The sequence below is a fragment of the Dama dama genome, chromosome 14, assembly GCF_033118175.1.
Source record: "Dama dama isolate Ldn47 chromosome 14, ASM3311817v1, whole genome shotgun sequence".
Classification (NCBI taxonomy): domain Eukaryota; kingdom Metazoa; phylum Chordata; class Mammalia; order Artiodactyla; family Cervidae; genus Dama; species Dama dama.
Genome location: NC_083694.1, coordinates 49,450,371 through 49,467,153, shown reverse-complemented (window position 1 = coordinate 49,467,153; position 16,783 = coordinate 49,450,371). Strand labels below are relative to the sequence as shown.

General features: G+C 52.8%; 1 protein-coding gene across 2 annotated transcripts in view; it reads left to right on the top strand.

Moving 5' to 3' along the window:
- KAZN (kazrin, periplakin interacting protein) overlaps positions 1–16,783 on the top strand; it is a 506,697-nt gene that overhangs the window by 354,627 nt on the left and 135,287 nt on the right. For both annotated transcript variants that reach the window (XM_061160705.1, XM_061160704.1), the window contains exon 2: positions 15,644–15,835. In XM_061160705.1, coding sequence (XP_061016688.1) covers positions 15,644–15,835 — 192 coding nt within the window. The remainder of the gene's footprint in view (positions 1–15,643; positions 15,836–16,783) is intronic.

The following is a 16,783-nucleotide window of genomic DNA, read 5'->3' as shown; positions in this document are numbered from 1 at the left end:
AGGAGTTTCCAGGAGAAGCCCCTGGGGATCCAAGGACAAGGCTGTTGGACAGAGGGTGTGAAGGGGTTCTCAGAACAGAAGGATGTGTCTTCTGGAAGGTGGAGGGGCAGGGTGGAAAACTGACTTGCACAGAGCACTCAGACTGTGCCAAGCACTGTTCTTATATGTGTATAGTCTGTGTGTCTATATGGGCTGTATGGGTGTAATCACTCATGTCATCCTCACAGCAGCCCATGAGATGGGTACTGTTATTGCCCCAGTTTACAGGTAAGGGAACTGAGGCAGAAAGAGGTCAGTGAGTGTCTGCGACTCAAATTCAGGTCAACTCGCCTCTGAGGTGTTTCTGGTCACTCAGCTTAGGTACTTAGTGAGGATCTGTCAAAGCTAGAAGTCAGATGTGCAGCTTCTGAGTTCAGGTGGCGTTTTCTTATGCGGGGAGAAGTTCTGTGCACAGACGTAGTAACTCAGGGACTTGAGTTTGCCTTTCTCATCCCACTGCTCTCCCCACCCTGCCCCCCACCAAAACAAATATCACTTATTTTTCTGTGTCTCGACTATACATTTGGTTCATAGACCACACTGCTAAAATTCCCTGGGTTAAATAAGGTTATTTAAATCCTGAAAGTTGTAGCACAGTGGGAGAAGGGACACAGCTGTAGGGCCTCCGTTGGTCCCAGGTGGCGCTAGTGGTAAAGAACCTGCCTGCCAATGCAGGAGACATAAGTTCAATCCCTGGGTCGGAAAGATCCCATGGAGGAGGGCATGGCAGCCCACTCCAGTATTCTTGCCTGGAGAATGCCATGAACAGAGGAGCCTGGCGGGCTACAGTCCATGGGGTCGCAGAGAGTCAGTCAACAACTGAGGCGACTTAGCACTTGAGGCCTCAGAATCAGTGATTGCAAAGGCCTCTGGAGATGGGATGGACTGGGGGTGCTCCAGGCTCTTTGAACAGATTGGGGAACGAGGAGGATGGGAATGGACCAGACAGTCCAGAGAGGCAGGGCTGTACCTAGCCGTCTGCATGGGTGGAGTAGGAGGGTGTCAGGAGGAAGACCAAGGTGGGAGAAGTGGGCCCAGGCCTCATGCATCGTAGAATCCCTGGGTGAGCTGGCCAAGTGGAGAAACCATTCCTTGGGCCTTGGTTGACTGCCCCTTAATGAGGACAGTAAAACCCACCATTGTAATCTTCCCAGGGGTTTGGGTGATAAGCATTAAGAGAGGTGAGAGCACCGTGAAGAAAAAGTGAAAAGCACTATGCTCAGCTTAACAGTATCAGCCTGAGTGCAGGCAGCCTCTGAATGTGAAGATGCCTTTGCTCCAGGCTGGCCAGAAGGCCTCCAGCCGGCCTTGCTAGCTGGTCTGCATCCTGTATTTCCATTTGAGCTCTGTTTGTTAGGATTTGGGGTTGGGGGGCCCCCGGGCAAGTGGAAGAAGAGCATTCTGGGAAGAAGCATCTCAGGGGAGCCAGCCAGCCCTGGTCTCGGCGCTTTCGTCTCCTCATCTGTAATGTGGGCATCACATCACACTCTGAGATGTGCCTGGCACGTGGAGCTTCCTCCGTTCCTGGGATGCTGAGCACGTTCCCTGGCCTTCCAGATACAGGTTGTTGAAGATATAGTCATGCCAGAGACCAAGCAGGGTTTCCTGTGAACCAGCCCACGTGTCCTGGGCCTGCTGTTTCTCAGCCTAAGGTAATTTTTCAATTAACTCAATTGGCTGGAAACCGGGGTGCCCTTGGAGTGTGGGAAAGCGTCCCAGGCCGGAAGGGCCCTCCCCTCTGCCCCCCGGCTGGCTTGGGGCTCGACTTCCAGCGGGAGGATCCAATTTCACATCAGGACACCAGGATGTGATCCCAGTGCCCCTCTGAAAAATCCCAGATGGCGCCTTCTGGAAGCCCCTGTGGGCTCCACACTGGCGGCCGGCCTGTCCTGCTCCCCTGCCCCCGCCCAGGCTCCCTGACCCGGGCTCCGGCGGTAAGAGCCTCGGGAAGTTTCATTACTGACTTTATTGCTAAACAATTTCAAAAGGCGGCCCCACTAGTTTTCATAAGTGAAACATTTAAAGTATGCAAAGCATATTTTATTTCTTCCTGGAGCAGCTGCTCAGTTGGGCTGGAGAATAATCAGGAGCGAGTTACAGAGATCAGTGTACCACCCTGCAGCTCACAGGCTCCACGGCCTTGGGTACCTCCCACTGCGGGAGCCCAAGATGCCCTCTTCCTTCCCTGCCCCCGCTGTGGGGTCAGGCATCCTCCTGATTGCATCAGAATTGGCTGCCAGCGTTGGCTGAGGGCTCACTCTGTGCCAGGCCCCAACTTGGAGCTTTTTATCTGTTGCTCATAGGCTGTCACTGCATCCCTGGGAGACAGATACCATTGTTACCTTCATTCCCCATATGAGGACACAGAAGTGACCTGCTGGGATCCAACAGCTAGTCAGGAACTAAGCCAGGATGTGATCCAGGTAGCGAGTTCCAGGACTGCTGCTCTGAACCATCTTTGTTGCCATTTTATAGGTGAGGAACTTGAAGGACGTAGAGGTCAAGTGGGAGACGCCTGTTCTTAGTTCACCTTCTGAAGCAGCATTTGAGACAGTGGGCCTTCCAGGTTTGCTGTTTGTCTGGGCTGCAGCCTGGATCTGGTTTAAATTCTTCTGAAAGCCCAGATCTGGTTGAGATACGGATCTCGGGAATTTGAAGATTCGGGAATTTCAGACTCGGCCGCCCTCGTGTGCTGGCGTCGTTCGGAGAGCCCTGGCCGGGCCCTGGTCGCCCACTTCTCTGTAATTGTTTACATCTGCGGGGGCCTGCGGCTTGCTGCACATGTGTTTAACCCCTGAGCTGATTGATGCCTCTTAAACACTGAGCAGAGCGTTCCAGCCAGAGTGTTTCCAGTGTGCTTCCAGGTTGTAGTAGCCAGTGGCCTAGCAGTCAAGGCAGTAGATTCCAGACACCATCCTCTGGGCCTCCGTTTAAAGTAGAAAATGTTAGTTGCTCAGTCATGTCCAACTCTTTGCGACCCCATGGACTGTAGCCCACCAGGCTCCTCTATCCATGGGATTTCCCAAGCAAGAATACTGGAGTGGATTGCTATTCCCTCCGCCAGGGGATCGGGATCAAACCCAGGTCTCCTGCATTGCAGGCAGATTCTTTTCTGTCCAAGCCACCAGAGACTCAGTTTGACTGTCTATAAAATGGGGATATATGGGACTTCCTTGATGGTCCAGTGGTTAAGACTGTGTCCTTCCCACAGATGTACAGAACAGACTTCTGGACTCTGTGGGAGAAGGCGAGGGTGGGATGTTTAGAGAGAACAGCATCGAAACATGTATATTATCAAGGGTGAAACAGATCACCAGCCCAGGTTGGATGCATGAGACAAGTGCTCGGGGCTGGTGCACTGGGAAGACCCAGAGGGATCGGGTGGAAAGGGAAGTGGGAGGGGGGATCGGGATGGGGAATACATGTAAATCCATGGCTGATTCATGTCAATGTATGGCAAAAACCACTACAATATTGTAAAGTAGTTAGCCTCCAACTAATAAAAATAAATGGAAAAGGAAAAAAAAAAAGACTGTGTCCTTCCACTGCAGGGGGCAAGGGTTTGATCCCTGGTTGGAGAACTAAGATCCTCCTTGCCACACAGTGTGGCACTCCCCCCGCAAAAAAAAAAAATTTTTTTTAAATGGGGATATAAATGTCTTCCTTCCCCCGGGTTTCTTAGGAAGGGAGCTCTCCTGCTGGGAACTAGGCCAGGGAGAACTCGCTCTCTGACCAGTCGGCCAGCAGCTTCAGTCTGCTCTCTGTATTCTGGTAATGGGTGGAGAAGGAAACAGGTGCAGGTGTTTTGCTGCTGACTCAGACTCGGGTGGGAAAGAAGGCAAGGGCTGGGCTCTCCCTGCAGTGGCGAGGCCTCAGTCAAGTTGCTTCCTCCTGGTTGGCCATGAGCTTTGTGCTTGGCGCATGGATGGGCCACGTCATGAGTTGGTGGGTGTAACCAATGCAGGGCCTTCTTTCTTTTTCCTCCTTGTGTTTTGGTAATTTTTTTCCCCTAGAGGGTGGATGCTGAAGCTGAAGCTCCAATGCTTTGGCCACCTGATGTGAAGAGCCGACTCATTGAAAAAAACCCTGATGCTGGGAAAGATGGAGGGCAGGAGGAAAAGGGGGCAGCAGAGGATGAGATGGTTGGATGGCATCACTGACTCAGTGGACATGAGTTTGAGCAAACTTAGGGAGATAGTTAGGGACAGGGAAGCCTGGCGTGCTGCAGTCCATGAGGTCACAGAGAGTCAGACACAGCTTAGCAACTGAACAACAATGACAAGGGTGGAGAAGAGGGAGGAGGGATGGGAGGAGGGAGTCACATATGGGAGGATGGAGAGGGAAATGGGCACTCTGTCCCTCTCCTGGATCCGTTCCTTTATAAGCCAAGCCTTGGGGAGGGGAGAAACTTGTGGTGAGAGCAAACGCTAGGGGACCCAGCTGATTTTACCAAAGTTTGAAAAAAGGCCCAGTTCCAGTTCTGTCCCACTCTTTGACCTGGAATTTATTAATAGTTTGAGAAATATGCACAGCATGGCATTTAGGGCTGGGAGCCTAGTCCAGTTAAGAACATGAGCTATGCAATCCAACAGACTTGGGATCTGAGTTGGGCTCCACCATGCCACCTGGACCAGCCCTGTTACCTTAAACAAGGTTGTCCACCTGTCCTGGTCTGCATCTCCATCTGCATGTGTGCAAAAAGGAGAGGATGTTGCCCTGTTCCCAGTGAGAGAGTTGGGTGGTCCGAGGCTTCGGGCCAGGCACATAGTCAGCACCTGAAGGGGACCTAGAGCCTCGTGCCAAGGAAGGCTGAGGGGTTAGTGCTTGCAGACCTCACCAGGTGGCAGAAGAGGAGAAAGGCTGATTTGGGCAGGAGAAGCCTGGAAGTGGCCTCAAGGCAGAACTTGAAAGTTTGTGCCTTCCAGGATTTCAACCCAGGGGGACTGGTCACTGCAGTCAAAGAAAAGCTAGAATTAAAGTACACGTGGGGGTAGGTGCTCACTGGTTTTGTGGAGGTGAATTCTGTTGTCCGTTTTGCTCGTCTGGTTTCTGAAGGACAGTGATATAACTTTGAGTGCTTAGCACATAGTAGGTGGCCTTAGGTTTGTGAGTTGCTGGGCACCCAGAAAGTGGTCCCTGACAGAAGTAGTTTATCAGAGTTCTCTTACAGTTGCAAGGGACAGAAAATGCAACTCAAACTGGCTTAGGAATGTATTGGCCCACATAACTGAAAAGTTCAGGCATAGATCTGGCTTCAGGTGTGGTGTGATCCAGGACATGGATGTTATCTGAACCCAGTCTTTGTTGGTGCTCCCTTGGTGACAGGATGGCCACCAGCACCTCCAGGCTCCATCCTCTCATCCATCATTAAAAAGAGCATCTCCCGGTCCTGATACCGACTGATTGGACTGACCTGTGTCATGTGCTTCCCCTTCTAAACCAATCACAGTGGCCAGGGCAACTCAGCTCTCTTATTGGTCAGCTTGGGTCATCTCCACCTTTGAATCCCATTCCCATGACTCCTGCCCAGCAAGTGGATAGGAATGGGCTCCTTAAGGGCCCCAAGGAGGCCTGGACACCTGGGTTTGGGACCAGGCAATCACTGCTGCTGCAGACCATCAGGGACTCGGCATTTAGGTGATAGGAGGGGGCTCGCCTTTCCACCCCGATACAGATGCTGTATGTGGGCAATGTGTATTCATTCTGAAGCTAGAGTCACCTGCTGAGTGGCTGTTGCAGATCTCCGAGGACTCTGGGGCTCCTACTGGCTGTCAGTTCTTGGCAGCATCAAGCCACATGCCCAGAAAGTCTGCCAGAGACTGTTCTTTCTGGGCTTCAAGAGCAGTGGACACAGGAAGCAAAGATCAGGCCCGGCCACCTGCAGGGCCCATGTTCTGTAGCACAGATCCTCGGGTTTGCCTTGCTCCTTGCCTGAGAACAGGGAGCTATGTTCTGGAGGTTTGTGATTCCTTCAGTTCCCCCAGGGCATCTCTGCTTTAGAACCTGTGACTGTCACCATTCCAGAGCTGGTGCCTAGCACATGACTCGTGCTGAGTTGGTGCTTGGTGAGGGACAGTCGAAGGCTTCCCCGGTGGCTCAGTGGTATCTGCCTGCAATGCAGGCAGATCTGGGTTTGATCCCTGGATCGGGAAGATCCCCTGGAGAACGGCATGGCAACACACTCCAGTATTCTTGCCTGGAAAATTCCCGGGACACAGGAGTCTGGCAGGCTACAGTCCATGGGGTCAAAGAGTCAGACACAACTGAGTGACTTAGCACGCACGCATGCATGAGGTAAGGTCGAAGGAAGCAAATCCCTTCCCTGGAAAGAATCAGATTCCTGGGGTGCAGAGCTGGATGGGCACAGCTCTTCATGAGAAACGGGGGCTTCCCCCCCCTCAAGATTGTGGAAGAGGATTAGCTTGGCAGTCAGGAGCCCAGGATGGTGTGGCCGGAAGGAGTGTTTATGCACCAGCAGCTGCACTGAAACAGCTCTGCAGGAAAGACGGATTAAACAGTGCCTCAAAGAAAATACAGTTACTGCGAAATATGAGAAAAAGACAAAGGCTGCATCACCTGATACCTGCCAGACCCACCCTGACCCACTTGTAGTAAGAATTGCCAGGTGGTTCTCCCGGGCCCTGGAGTGGCCTTGGGATTAATACTGTTGAGAAGCGGCTGGGAGGTTTTGGAGAATCTCCTCTTGTTTGGTGAGTGCTGTATTGTGTCCCATCACCCCAAAAGCTTCAAGCATCAGGATCACGTGACGGAGACAGAAGGAACACGGAAATCTCTAGCAAAGCAAGGTTCCAGCTCTTGTCTGCCTGCCACTTACCCTGTTCCTGGTTTCTTGGGTCTGTCTCATGTGCAAGGGGCAGGAGGGGAGGGACAGGAGAGTGGGCATGATGAACAGAGGTGGTCCAAGAGGGCTGTTTTCAGCTCACTATACAAAAACCAGGCAAGAGGGGAGTCCAGGCTGGGTCTGCAAGGCCCAATCAAGCAAAAGGAAGTGATTTCAAGTCTCTTCTTCTTAGTCCTGGAGGCCCAGCCCTCAGGCTGCTCTTCCCAGATTTCTCTCTCCACAGACCATTACGTTCAAGTCCCACCTGACTCAATGTCCCTGTGGAATTCCAGGCATTTACAGAGCTTTGAGGAACCTTTGAGGCTGAGTCTAGAACCGAGGGCCACATTGCTTCTGTTGCCCCTGCTGACCTGACCAAATCCGGGACTCCTGACCCTGCTTGGCTGTAGGGTCAGCTTACCCAAGCGGTTCTGTGACCTCAGGCCTTCCAGGCTCGGGGAAGGATGCAAACAGTGGTGTCTATCCAGGAGGGTTTGAGGGCTCCCTGTTAACCACAGCGGGCCCTGAGAGAGAACACAGGCTTTACTGGCCTTGGGGAGAGCTTGCAGACTGGCACCTGGACCCAGCAGAGAAGGGGTAGAATATAGCTCAGGGGTGACTAGAAAAGGCTCTGCAGCCAGACCTTCTGAGTTTAACCACATGTTTTCTCCCTGCCTTGGTTTCTTCTGTGAAATGGGTGTATCCCCTTGGGCTACTGTGAGAATCAAGAATTAATGGTGTGAGGATTTAGAGGTGTTTTGGCATGCATGAGAGGAGAGGCTAACCATCATGATGATGCATGAATTCAAGAATAGAGGGACTGCATTGTGGGAATGCAGCTGACCTCTTTCTCGTCATGTGCTCCCCCCACATAAAGGCGGAACAGAGGAGGTGCCCTTTGATCACTGGCAAAGACCCTCACCCCCTCTGCCTGGGCAATGCGTTCTGCCAGCAACCCCCTCTCTGACCCTTTCTTTTCAAGATTCCCCTCTGCCATCAGGCATTGGCTTCTTGGGACCCGAATACATGCAGTCCTATTTAGTTTTGGGGCCTGGGAACCCATCTCTAACGGGGATTTATTATGAATCATTGTGCCTCAGTCTTGACATTTAAACGCTCCAAGAACAACCTGATTCCTAATTTTTTTTTAATATTTATTTGTCTGTGCTAGGTCTTAGTTGTGGCGTGCAGGATCTTTTTAATTGTAGCATGCAGAATCTTCAGTTGCAGCACTCGAACTCTTAGTTGCAGCTTGTGGGATCTAGTTCCCTGACTAAGGATCCCACCTGGAGCCCCCTGCATTGGAAGGTGCAGAGTCTTAGCCACTGGACTACCAGGGAAGTCCCTGAATCCTAAGTTTTGGAACAAATGTCATCCTAATGTTCTGAGATCACTTCCTGGACCAGATTTGGCAGTGATGACAATAATGGCAGTCATGGCGGCGGTGGTGCCTTTTGAACACTCACAGCCAGCCCATGGCGGGGGGCTCATGACCCACAGGCTGAGCTGGGCTCCATCCCACAGCCCGCAGTGTCTCTGAACTCGGGCAGGGTCACCGCAGCCCTGCGTAGGTGGCTGTGAGGATCCCGTGAGAGGAAGCCTATAATCCAGTGGGCGGCATCCTGCACAGTCAGGGTCTGAGAACATGGCAGTATCATCAGCCCTTGTCTTTGCCAGAGAGGGTGTTTGGACTGGGAGAGAACCGTGGCGTCGTTAAGCAGAGCATCGTGTCATCTGGAGTGACCTCCATCCAGCCAGGGCCAGCGGGGCATAGTTCTCAGGGCATCCAGTTTCTCTCCCACGGAGCAGGTGTACCTCAAGTGAATGGAGGTAGTTCACCGAGCCTGGGGCTGGATTCAAGTTCCCCTTCCGCTGAGCCCTGCTGGAGGTCAGGGGGCTGCTGAGCCCAAAACCTGGGTTGGGGAGGAGGATCTATAAAAGTCAGTTAATGGGAAACCTGAACTATGTTACTGCCTCTCCCCCCACCCCCACCCTTTTCGTGTGTGTGTGTGTGGCACATAATTCCCTACAGCAAAGTGAACAGGTGTTAAGGGTACAGTTGGAGTTTGGTGAGTTTTGACAGACGTGTGTGTCTGTGGTAGTTTTTCAAGGTGTCCATCTATGATGAGCAGCCAGGGACTGTCACTCCAGCCGAGGCTCTGCTTGGAGCCCCTCCATGCTCCTGCCCTCCCCCTGCAGACTGGCTGACTCAGCCTTCTCTGCCATTTAAGCCACCCCTCCCGGGCTGGGAGGCCTACAGGTCAGGGCTCCGAGGTCAGTGAGGCCAAGGCCTTTCCTCAGAACATCGGGAGATTTGCCCTTTTCTATAATAATGGTCTTGACGAGTGACATGTGACCCCATTTAGAACCTTCCGGAATATTTCCACTTAGATGATTGCTTTGTTTAATGTTTACCACAGGCTTGGGAGACTGGTCTTGGCTCCATTTTCAGATAAACTTGGAGGTCACTTGTCCTAAGGTCAAATAGCCAGGAATCTGGGGAGCTGGGACTGGACCCCGGTGCTGGGCTGGAGCTGGGCATTGGGTGTCAGCAGGGCCCCTGCTGCCTCCTGGCCACGTCCTTAAGGAGCTACATGGGGACTGTGGCTACTGGGGAGGGTGGCTCTCTGTGACCCAGCCCCACGTAGGAAACAAGAGTGAGCCCATACCTCCTGGCGGCGTGGGGAGGGGGCAACACTGACTCACCTGCCATCCACCAGGGCGAGTGCCCAGCAGTGTTGGGTTCCCTCTGTGTCACCCATGGACTCTGTTTCCCTCTCCTCCTGCAAGACAGTATAGTGTGGGCAGGTGCTAGAGCTAGACTGCTGGCTTCCACCCCTGACTCTGCCCCTTACTCCAAATGACCTAAGTCACCTAAATCCTGTGCCTCAACTTCCCCATCTGTTGAACGGGGTGATCCTACTTCATGAGGTTATTGCGAGAATTCACTAGTATCTGTTAGGCATGTGACATACTTAAAACAGAGCCTGGGGCGCATACCTTGTACTCTAGAAAAGTTAGTAAAGAAGTCATTGTCGTTGACACACAGTAATTACAGTATTATTGCTGTTTGGATCTCTGGCTTGGGAAGGACAGACTCCCAAACCTCTCAAATGGAGACAGCCCAGAGGACTCTTGGATGGTGCCCTACAGTCAAGGAAAATAAGCTTTTTTCCTTTCTCTTGTTCCTCTCTCGTCCCAACCTGGTGAGCTCACAAAAATTAAGCCAGGAAAGGGCTTGGGGCTCTTCCCTGGGGCCAGGAGTGGCGGCTAGTTCCGGGAAACTGGTAAGTCAGCAGGGAAATCAGAGGCTCTCCAGTGCCAGCTGGCCCTGCCCCGCTGGTGCTGCTGCAGGTCTCCACACACGTGTGGGGCTGAGCTGTGCTCGCCAGGCCCCAAGCCCTCTTCCCTTAGCATCTTTTTTTGCCCTCTGTGCATGTTACCTCCTTGTTCCAACGTGGCTGCTGCAGTTCTGACCACAAATCTACTTTCCAGGCAAGAAGGCAGGGAGGAGACAAAGCCTTTTTTTCTTTTATTTAAAAAAAATTTTTTTTGTCATATTGTTGCTTTGCAATGTTGTGTTTACACTATACAGCAAAGTGAATCAGTTCTACATGTACATGTATTCCCTCTTTTTTGGATTTCCTTCCCATTTGTTGTTGTTTAGTCACTAAGTCAAGTCTGGCTCTTGTGAGACCCCATGGACTGTAGCCCACCAGGCTCTTCTGTCCATGGGATTCTCCAGGCAGGACTACTGGAGTTGATTGCCATTTCTTTCTCTAGGGGATCTTCCCAAACCAGCAATGGAAACTGTGCCTCCTGCATTGCAGGCAGATTCTTTACCATTGAGCAAAGTCCTTCTTTCTTAAAGGGCAGTCTTCCTCAGGGACTATCTCCTATATCTTATCAGCCAGGCTGAGTCACACAGATAATTCTAGCTGCAAGGGAGGCCAGGAAATGGCACTTTTTAAAATGCAGAACACTCAGTGCTCTCACAAACAAAAGATGTGCTAGGGAGGGACAGGGTCTCCCCAGCTCCCTTTGCCACCTGATAGGTATGCCATACCCCCTTTCCCTTGAGAAGAGGCCCCTGGGGGCTTCCACTGTGCAGCCTACCTGCTGGTAAGGCCGCCCCTGAGGGCAGCACCATTGGTGACTGGCGGCTTCCCCGGAGAAGGGCGGTGGGGGAAGCGCCATCTCCCAGGCAACACTTATTTCCGGCTTCCTTGGCCAAGAACATTGCTGTGTCTGTGTCTTCTTTGGCACCAGGCCCTTTCACCACTGGGCTTCCCTGGTAGCTTAGATGATAAAGAATATGCCTGCAATGTGGGAGACCGAGGTTTGACCCCTGGATCGGGAAGCTCCCCTGGAGGAGGGCATGGCAACCCACTCCAGTATTCTTGCCTGGAGAATCTCACGGACAGAAGTCTGGCGGACTACAGTCCGTGGGGTCACGAAGAGTTGGACATGACTGAGTGACTCACAGACACACACCTTTCACCACCATTCGCCCCCTGCCCTGAGATCCGAGGGTGCGTGGTTGCCCAGCGACAGGCAGAAAGGTACATAGTCGGTCTTTCCTGTTTGTGTCCCTCCACAAAAGATAGAACGGTTTCTCCAGGAACGTGGATCCTTCCCCAGCTTTCGACACAAGGCTCCCTCCTATCCCTGAGTCTGTAGCCGGCTCTGCGCAAGATGCCTCACCAACCCCACTTCTTCCCTTCCCTGCTTCGTGCCCCTGGACGAGCGCTGACCCCCAGAGCTCCATGCCCTGACGGGGCGACTCTGTGCTCTTCACATGCGGTGAGCGCACCCGAGGAGCTGAGTGGGTTGTGACTGATTTACACTTACGCAGCCACTTGTGTCTCACTGGGCAGGGCAGCCGTGAGCCAGAGCAGGGACCCCTGCCCTGCGAAGGGGAGGAGCGCAGCATTCCTCTAGATTCATGAAGAGTGCATTCCTCTAAGGGCACTGATATCAGATGTCAGGCGAGTGTAATCTCCTAGGTTCTGTCTCCTCTCAACAAAAATTTGAAGTGACGGACATTAAAGCCCTCGTGCGTCCCAGCTCTTGGGCAGACCGTGTTATAGCTCTTAGACAGATCAGTGTTACAGCTCAGTTTTATTTAGAAAATAGCAGGAAAATACATCCTCCAGGCATGAGGGCATGCCGACCCAAAGAGGCGAAGAGAAGAGAGAGCCCCGGCCCTTTGGCTCCTCTTTTTATGTTTTTTCCTCCCCCCAGGCCTGCACTATGTAAATTGGGCTAGCCAGGAGTGCTGTTTGTTCTACCTGAGGTCCTCACTCCTGTCCTCGGACTTTCCTTTGGCCTTCCTTTGTTCTATTTTCATGGACGTTTCCCTTCCTTGTCTTTTAGCCACCGCCATTTTGGACTGTTTCCTATTCTACCTAACATTATGAAGGCCCAGAGAGGGACAGTGACTTGCCCTAGGTTGCACAGCGAGGTAGCTGTCCTTCTGAGGCAGAAACCCAAGTCTTCCAACTCTCACTTCTTCATTGCTCCTGGGGGATGCATTTGCTCCCCTCTCTGCAGAGGGGAAGGGGAGTTGAGGGCACACAGTCCTCATTGAACACACGTTTAAGTGTATCACACGATCCTGTCATTCCATTTCACGGTTGAGGCCACTGAGGCCCAGGGAGGGGCATGCACACGTGCTAAGTCCCTTCTGTCATGTCTGACTCTTTGCGACCCCATGGACTGAAGCCCGCCAAGCTCCTCTGTCCATGGGATTCTCCAGGCAAGAATGCTGGAGTGGGTTGCCATGCTCTCCTCCAGGGGATCATCCCGACCCAGGGATCACACCTGCATCTCTTGCATCGGCAAGAGATTCTTTACCACTATCACCACCTGGAAAGCCCCCAGAGAGGGAAAGTGCCTGCTGATGGTCCCAGAGCCGGTAAATGGGCTTCAGTCTTGTGAGGTTCTCTGTGATTGCAGTCCCAGAGCTGTCACCCCTCTTTGCCCCTGGCAGAGTCCAGTGTGCAAAGGTCTAGTCTAGTGTGGCAGGTGCAGTTACTAAGCTTGGACAAGCCTCTCTCTTTCTGTGGAGTTGTTTTTCCAGCCTGATCTCCTGAGACTTTTCTTCTGCAGGAGCCACACCTGGTTCCCGCCCTCCTGCTTGTTCAGAACCTGACTCAAGGGGCGGGGCCTAGGTGTCTGGTATACCTATTAGCAACCTGAGCACAGGAAAAAAAAAAAAAATCCACCTTTGCCACTGTTCGCTCAAGAGAGGGACACAAAGCCCCATCTTGCTCTCATCCAAGTAGTGGTGGTGGGAAGGCAGAGAAGGCTATGCTAGGCTGTTCTGTGCCTCACCTCCTTCCTCCTGGAACATCATCTAGCACAGCCCTTTCTCATGATGGCCCCGTTTCATTGTGATGGAAGTAGGGTTGCTGGGTAAAACACAGCATGCCCAGTTACATTTGAATTTCAGATAAACATCGAATCAATTTTCAGCATAAGTATGTCCAGTGTACTATGTAGGACACACATATTAAAAATTATTTGTTATCTAAAATTCAAATTTAACTGTGCATCTGGGCTTTTTTGGTTCATTTTACTTCACTTTGTTTTGCTCAATCTGGCAACCCTAGAGGGATGACATTGTCCCCACGCAGTGTACATGGCAACTGAGAGCCAGAGAAATCACAGAGCTTGCTCAGGGTCACGACAAGGCCCTGGTCAGGCCTGGATTTGAAGCCAGGTCTCTTGGAATCCTCTGCCGTCTGCATAGATAGTAAACAACCTCAGTGGCTTCCTCTGGGCGGTTTGAGAAAGCCCTAAAATAAAATAAAAAACAGTTCTGGCTTCTACTTGCCTGGTAATGTAAATATAAATGGGATACTTAGCAGTCACTCACACCCTACTGTGAAATAGACATTTGGTGACTGTTGAGTGGGAACAGCCCCTGGCAGCTGTGACTGGGGAGAATTGATGAAGGAAAGTGTCTTGGCCTGTTTGGGTTGCTACAGCAAAAATACCGGATGGCTTATAAACCACAGAAATTTCTGTCTCACAATTCTGGAGGCTGGAAGTCCAAGATCAGGCACTGACAAATTCCGTGTCTGGTAAGGACCCTCTTGGTATTCATAGCTGTCTTTTTTGCTGCATCTTCACCTGGGCACTAATCCCATTTATGATGGCTCCACTCTCATGATCTGATCAGTTCTCTTCACATATTGTCATCACCTGGGGATTAGGTTTCACATGTGATTTTTTTTTTTTTTTTTTTTTGGCTGCACTGAGTCTTCAATGCAGCATGCAAGATCTTCAATCTTTATTTGCCGCCTGCAAACTCTTAGTGGTGGCATACGAACTCTTAGTTTCGGCATGTGAGATCTAGTTCCCCAACCAGGGATAGAACCTGGGCCACCTGCATTGGGAGCGTGGAGTCTTAGCCACTGGACCATCAGGGAAGTCTCTTACATAAGAATTTTGAACACAAACATTCAGTCTATGGCAGAAAGCAAGAATGAAAGAGGCCAGGGAGGCCTCTGCTCTTGTGGGTGGCAGCTGGACCCAGGTGGCCTCAGAGGAGGTAGTTGAGCTGGACCAGGAACAGGGGCTGGAGTTGGTGCCCCCTTTCCCCAGGCTTCTGGGGGCAGAGGGGCCCCGAGTCCCTGAGGCCTCAGCTCTGCTCCCCCCCGGCCTGCCCCCACAGGCTTGGCTCTGCCTTTGGGTCCAGGATCCCCAAGGAGTGCAGGTTGTGGGACCTTAGAGAACACCACGCACCTGGGAGGACCCTGGGCTCTTCCCAGGGTCAGGAGCCTGGGAAAACAGCCCTGCTTCACAGGCACTGAGCGCTTGCTGTATACACAGAGCCCATCCCCTGGACCAGGCCCCGTGAGAGGAGGGAGCCTCACCACCCCACAAGGGTTAGACCCATTTTACAGAAGGGGCATCAGAGGGGGAGGGACTTGCTTGTGACCACACTCGTGGTCAGTGAGGGAGCCAGACCAGAGACCCTGGGGCCTCAAGAGCTGTGCTGCAGCTGTGCCCTCTGATCCTCACAGGCGAGGACTGTGCCCGCCCCCCCTAAGGCTGGAAAGAGCTTGGCCTGTGACAGAGAGAGGTATCAACCTGCAGGAGGGTATGAGCTTAGTGATGCTTCTGAGGCCAGCCGCTCTGCTTCCATGAGCTTCTCAGAACTTCTTTAATCAGTCTGTAAGTGAGGTGAGCATCTTGCCTGGGTCTGCACCGTCCTGAGTTACTGTTGTGCCGACTGTGCCTGGGGTCAACCAGGCCTGGGTTCAGACCCCACCTCCGTTACCTACTCACTTTATGAACTCACGGAGTTTCTTAGTCTCTCTGCACCTCGACTTCCTAACCTGTGAAATGGGGCAAGACCTCCTGCCTCCAGAGGTTTTGGTAAATGAGGTAAAGCACGTAAAATGTAACTGGGTGTGACTATAATGCTCCTGCCCTCTGCAGGGAGGGAGACCCCGGCCATTGGAGTGGATGCTGTGGATGCGGCCACAGTGGAGCCCTAGACAGTGAGGAGGGGTGCAGGGGTGGGGATCCCACTCGGCATACTCTGCAGACTGTGGGTGGGGCCCAGGACTGGGGCAGAGGCTCTTTGCAATAAGGCGGTTTTGGGGTTTTCTTCCTGTACACGGTAGGAAAGGTGCTGAGCACAGAGCAAACAGGAAAAGCCAAAGCACCTTCAAACTGTCCCCAGAAAAGTGAGCCAGCACAGCCAGCACCCCTTGTCCCCTGCTCTAACCACGTGCCCTTCTCCCCTAGCGCTCCTGCGGGAGGAAGTGTCCCGGCTCCAGGAGGAAGTCCACCTTCTCCGGCAGATGAAGGAGATGTTGATGAAGGACCTGGAGGAGTCGCAGGGTGGCAAGTCCTCTGAGGTCCTCTCGGCCACGGAGCTCAGGGTCCAGCTGGCCCAGAAGGAGCAAGAGCTAGCCAGAGCCAAAGAAGCCTTGCAGGGTGAGTGACAAGTCGAGGACAGCTCCCGCCTCTCCCTCACCTGGGGCCCAGCTGGGGCCACGGGGGACGTCACGAGCCAGGGTCCTGCATCTGCAGGGGGAGTGATGTGGACCCGGGAGTCTCCCAGCACGGGCTGCCCCTTCCTTCTTGGGTGGAATCCTGTGTCGTGCTGGGTCGGGTACAGGTGTCATTCCACCCTGAGGTGTGACCACCTCAGGTTCTCCATCCCGGCCCATCATGGGGCGCCTCCCTCCAAGGCATGATTGGCAGGTAGTCAGTTATCTTTGCTGACCCAGGGCGCTGCCCCAGCAGTTGGGTCTCCTCTTTCCCAGAACGCTCCGGGTCCTGCGGTGCCCCCCCTGCAGGACAGTGTGGATGTGCGGGGGTCTGTGCTGGAGGACACGTCTGTCCGCCACTTCACTCATGCTTGCCACGGTGGGCTCCCCAGGGGAGGGCTTGGCCTCTTCTTGCTTTCACTTGGTCTGAAGGAGCTCCCCTCTAAGAACTGCAGCACGCAGCCCTGGGTCGGGGGAGGAGCTGGGAGAGAAACCACTTGAGGAGACAGGAGGTCAGTGGGCCCACGTGTCAGCTGCTTTCCTTAGAGCTGGCCTGGATGCTGGCGTCTGGCATACCCTTCTCTCCTGGGAGCCTCCTGTCCACAGTGTGTCTCAAAAGGTTATTTGAGAAAGATTGAGAAAGACTATTTCTCCGAATAGTCCTGCAACAGGAAACATTGGGGGAGAAAATATTTGGGGAGGTCTACCTTGATCTCTTGAGCCTCTCTTAGTATCTTTGATTCTCCTGGGGAGGGAAGAGGCAATAAAGCTTGGCAACCTCCTTCCCACTTACCACTGACTAAAACCGATAAATACTCTCTGAAGACTTTGTTTCTGATGCCAAAGCAGGTTTATTCCTTATGTTGATTTCAGCCTGCTGTAGCGAAGACCC